Source organism: Typha latifolia, chromosome 6 (assembly GCF_019914945.1).
Source record: "Typha latifolia isolate L0001 chromosome 6, TyphaL0001v2, whole genome shotgun sequence".
NCBI lineage: Eukaryota > Viridiplantae > Streptophyta > Magnoliopsida > Poales > Typhaceae > Typha > Typha latifolia.
The window spans coordinates 5,490,311-5,495,094 of record NC_133091.1 but is presented as its reverse complement, the minus strand read 5'-3'; the positions used below and the strand labels follow the sequence as shown (position 1 = coordinate 5,495,094).

The following is a 4,784-nucleotide window of genomic DNA, read 5'->3' as shown; positions in this document are numbered from 1 at the left end:
TAACAATCATGTGTCATGATATTCCATGAGTATTTTGCTAAAAGATAATAGGAATGACATGTGTGATATTTTAAAGAATATTAAAAAACTTTCAGAGGCAATTATTTCAGAAAACCTATATTAAAATAATTTCTTTTATGGAACTAAAGATCCAGAGAGAGCCTCGTGTGCACTGGAACGCCCGCTACCTATTTTAAGCCAAAAAAAGCACCATTTTGCTGTTTATATATCCGGCTGGCCGATTTTCCCTGACATCAATTGGGGGATGAGAGAGAGAGAGAGAGAGAGAGAGAGAGAGAGAGAGGAGGAGAGAGAATTCAAACAATATAGAACAATACACAGGTGTTACACAGGTGTCTGCTCCTGATTGGTACCTTGAACTCCAGCACTAATAATGGGATTAAGAGAACTCCCTCCTTCCCAACCAACTATATATCTCCAACCAATGGAGGAAAATCTTTATTCCTTTTCCTCTCTGTCCCTCTCTCGCCCACTATTTTTCTTTCCCTTTTTCTCTTCTTCTCTGGTTTCCTCCAGGAAGAGAGAGAGAGAGAGAGGGAGGAAGAAGATTTGGTAGGTTGCGGGGAAGATCTTGATGAGCTGAAGAGGTGGTGGAGGGACCCAACTTCATGTTCATCTCCATCTTCCATTGCTCCTTACTGAATCATCTCTCAGCTGGTTACACCTAATCAGGTCCATTTCTAAACAACCCAATTGGTTCTATTGTGCTAGTATTTACTAGATTACCTCGAATAAACCCATAACAGTGTTTGGATCCTTCCTCCCAAGTCCTCAAGGCTTCATGTCAGGAAAAGTTCTTTACAAATTGAACAAGTTGTTTCCTTTCTTTTAAAAATTGGGTCTTTTTAAAGCCTTTCTTGTGATCTTCATGTGGAGCATCCATTCGACCCCTTTGGAAAGTCCCATCTCTTGCTTCCCTGATGCTTTTCTTCCTTGTGTCAATCCTTTCCTTCCTCCTCTTCTCCAAGTCTCTCCCCCTTCATCCCCTGTCTTCTGCATGGGCTAATGAATCGAGGATGCTCTCCACCTCGTTCTGGCAGGAGCTTGTGTGTTTCTTGTTGCACTCCTTGATGAGTTCTTGTAGGTCAGTTAGCACTTGTGGATTTGGTATCACATCAAGAATGTTTCCCAAGAAGAAATCTGCCCCTAAGGTGGCAAATATCGAGGAGTTAGCACTTGAGGCGTCGATCTTGGATTTGCCGGAATTGGCCTTGGAATGCATCCTCGGGAGGTTGTCACCTGATGGGTTGTGTAACATGGCAGCTGTATGCAGCTCGCTGCGAGATAAGTGTAGGAGTGATCATCTCTGGGAGAAGTACATGAGAGAAAAATGGGGGAGAGTGATTGGCCGAGCTGCCATTAGAGAGTGGGAGTTATATTTGGCATCAAGCAATGACTCCTTGAGCGATGTCGGCGATGGAAGGTCGAAAATGTGGATTAGAGCTCTCTCTTGCGTCTGGCCTCTTTCTTGGCTTAAGTCTGGGATTGGCAGCAGTAAGAAAATGAAGACCACTTTGCCTGATGATTCCATCATGTCTTGGTACCTAGCGATCGAGAGCGGCAAGTTTTCATTCCCTTCTCAGGTGTACAACCGCGAGGTATTGAACACACAAAAATATCACCGCTTACATATTCATATAGAATTCTGATGGTTTTCTTCAAACCTTGCGTATATGCAATATTGTATTTAGTAACTTGGCATCTTCTGGGTGATATTTATATGCATTTCGGAGTTCAAAATGGATGACTTTTGCTCTTTCAAGTCAATTGGCAGTCAAGATGTGATATGTTTTAAGTGCTGATTGGAAAACAAAAAAAATATTTCTCCACCCTCATGGCCTTTCTTCCTTCAAAGACATTAGTAAGCAACTATGGAAGATAATGGATGTGCTACTTCATATCTATTTGTTTTTTGTTTGTTGACTTCTTACACTTGTATGCAGCACGGACATGTCGGGTTTATGTTGTCATGTTATGATGCTGAAGTTTGTTATGATCGCTGCACCGACACTTTTCGCGCAAGGTATGCAAATGCATTATACATCTAATTTCCTTTCTTTTCGGTCCACCATGAATTTAAAAAGAATGCGTTTTGAGATTTGAAAGTTCAGAATCAGTACTAATGTATGATCAGAAGAAGCGACATAGATTTTCTAACTGTCTCTTGGTATCTGGATTGAATTTTCTTACTCATTATCATAATCCTGGCATGCAGGTATCCACCACATGGGCTGCGGACAGTAGTGATAGAGGAGGGAGTGCATTGGGATAGGATAAGGGCACCCCCTGTTGATACCGCTGCACATGCTCTTCATATCTCCGACTGCTTAAATGATCTAATTCCAGGAAACCATGTTGAGATTCAATGGAGAAGGAATAAGGAATTTCCATATGGTGCGTGTTTTAGGGATATCTTTTCCAAAATATTTATCCAGTATTTTCAATTCATTGGTGACACTGATATTATTCTGTTAGTCTTAGTACTTGTTCTTAGTGAGTCCAAATTCAGAACAGTTCATTAATGATTAGTAGCAATAAATTAATGCTTTGAGATGTTTGGCAGGTTGGTGGTACGGAGTTGTTGGCCACCTTGAATCATGCGATGGAAATGAGCATTTCTGTCGTTGTCATCTTAGTGGTGAGTTCAGTCAATAACTTAACCTTTTGGTGATCTTCTTCTTGTTTAACAGATACAATGGACAAGAAAATGTAAGTGCGTAAAAGAAATATATACTGTGCAATAATTCATTGGAACTAATTGAAGTTAAAACTAACATCATGAATCCATGAGATTGTTGAAGAATTAGCCATTATCGTAAGAATAAAAAATATCTTTTTTTTTTCTTTGTTTACGGTTCTGAACTCTTTTAGTGCTTCTCCTATTCACATCTCCTTAAAGTATGTTGATAATCATGCTTCAATTTTACCTCAATCTCTGCCTTAAACTTTGCTCAATTTTTTTTCATGTTTGTAAATCACGCTACCATCTGTTTCTGGTCTTTACTTGATTGCAAATATCCTAGTTTTTGAAGATTTCAACATGAGTGTGTATCATATGATACACACTGTGCAACATTTTTAATCCTTTCCTGTCTCTCAACTTTCATTTCTCAGAACCTTACTAGATAAATTCCAATAAGTGCCCTATAGATCTATGCTTGTCCTTAATCTCGTCGTCTAAATATAATTATATTTTTACTGAAAACGCAGTGAAGTTGAAAAATACTGTGTATAGTCTTCTCTGACTTGCTCTGATTAAAGTAAAGTGAACCTTAAATGTATATATATTTACCGATACATAACTGCATAGATCCAGTATCTTCAATCAAGACTTCATGCTGAAATGTTACTGGTTTAGCACTATGATTAAAAAGTGCTCTTATATCGAACTTGTCCTACTTCTTAGTTTTCTTTTATCTTAATCTTTTGGTTCTTTGACATCTTTCAGCTATAGTGATAGAATTCTAGTAAATAAGTTTACCGATCCTTGACAAAAGGAAATGATCAATTTATGACATCTTTGGAGTACCTTTTTAAAACTATCCTTCTAATAAAATTGCCCTAACTTCACAGAAGACCAGTCAATATATTATTATTTTTTCAATTAGAAGTTCCTTTAGGCCAATCTTGTAAAGTTCTGCATGGTTGATAATGTGTTAAATAAAACTAAATACATTTTTTGAGCCTTTGCTTTCTTAATTATTTTGCAGATATGGTTGTGTTAGAGTTCAACCAATATACACCTGGCTCCAGATGGAGGCAAGCATTGATCAATCGGAAGGATCACCGAGAAGAAGGCAACGAAACAGATGGATTTTATGGGGGCATCAGAAAGCTACAGAGCAAGGAAGAAATCTCTAAATGGAGGCAGATTTGGCCATCTGATGCCCTTGAATAGATATTTTTCTGAAAAATATTTAAACGTCGCAAGCTCTCAATACTTTCTTGTGAAAATCTCACCACTCCTATTTATTGTAAAGTTACCACTCTACACAAATTATAATACAAGTTAGAAAGTGAAAAGATACTTGAGTAGTTGGGTTTTTTTTTTCCTAGAACATTGGAATCTTCAGCAATTTATCCTTGTCCAGGAGTAACCACCGTTGTAGATTAAACAGAAGCGAAATGTAAGTTATGCATTTAGCTTTGATCTGCTTGCAATCTGAGAGTACCATTGGTTTTCTTTTTTGTGATGACTTGAACTACTTTAGTTATTTGAATCTTAGGCATAGTAGTAGTGCATCTCCTCATTTGTTGAACTTCTGATAAAATAAAAAAGTAGTAGCTTGCAAGAGCAGAACCAACACAAGAATTTAAGGTGGTCCGGCTTTTTCTAAGTCGCTTGTGTTTGATAAATTAATGGATACGGATGATTTTATGTTGGCAATTGTTTAGAATAGTTATAGTAGTTATCTGTTCTGGTTCTTTTTCTCTTTTGAGCTGTAAGCTTATGGCGACTTGAGCTTCCAATCTGTCAGCAATTTGCTCCAACTTCAACAAGGATTACAGTTAAAACTCAAAGACTCCATATATAAATTGATCCAAGCAACTTAAGTCGTCAGATTCTCCAAGCCAGTGACTGAGAAATGGGGGAAAAGAAATAACCAAAAAGATATATATGAATTTCAACTGATTTAAGTTCATAAAAATTTTAGCTCATGCATATCTAGCTGGTCAAAATTGCTCTCAATTTGTATATCTCTTTTTCATGACTTAATTAATTAGTGTTTAGCACACATCACAGATGGCTAGGGTCCTGGGTG

General features: G+C 37.6%; 1 protein-coding gene across 1 annotated transcript; it reads left to right on the top strand.

Annotated features, from left to right (window-relative positions):
• The first annotated feature begins 461 nt into the window (after window positions 1-461).
• On the top strand, window positions 462-4,048 carry LOC140791491 (F-box protein At2g32560-like). Its single transcript, XM_073142085.1, has 5 exons — window positions 462-1,619; window positions 1,965-2,044; window positions 2,237-2,415; window positions 2,585-2,659; window positions 3,732-4,048. The coding sequence occupies exons 1-5, from the start codon at window positions 942-944 to the stop codon at window positions 3,917-3,919; spliced, it is 1,200 nt and encodes a 399-aa protein (XP_072998186.1). The 5' UTR covers window positions 462-941; the 3' UTR covers window positions 3,920-4,048.
• Window positions 4,049-4,784: the final 736 nt, after the last annotated feature.

What these genes read in the sequence shown, in the direction of transcription:
- LOC140791491 (XM_073142085.1), top strand. Translation starts at nt 942, where the DNA reads ATGCTTTTCTTCCTTGTGTCAATCCTTTCCTTCCTCCTCTTCTCCAAG. An exon ending in ACCGACACTTTTCGCGCAAG is followed by an intron (nt 2,045 to 2,236) that starts GTATGCAAATGC and finishes CCTGGCATGCAG; the next exon opens with GTATCCACCACATGGGCTGC. An exon ending in GAATAAGGAATTTCCATATG is followed by an intron (nt 2,416 to 2,584) that starts GTGCGTGTTTTA and finishes GATGTTTGGCAG; the next exon opens with GTTGGTGGTACGGAGTTGTT.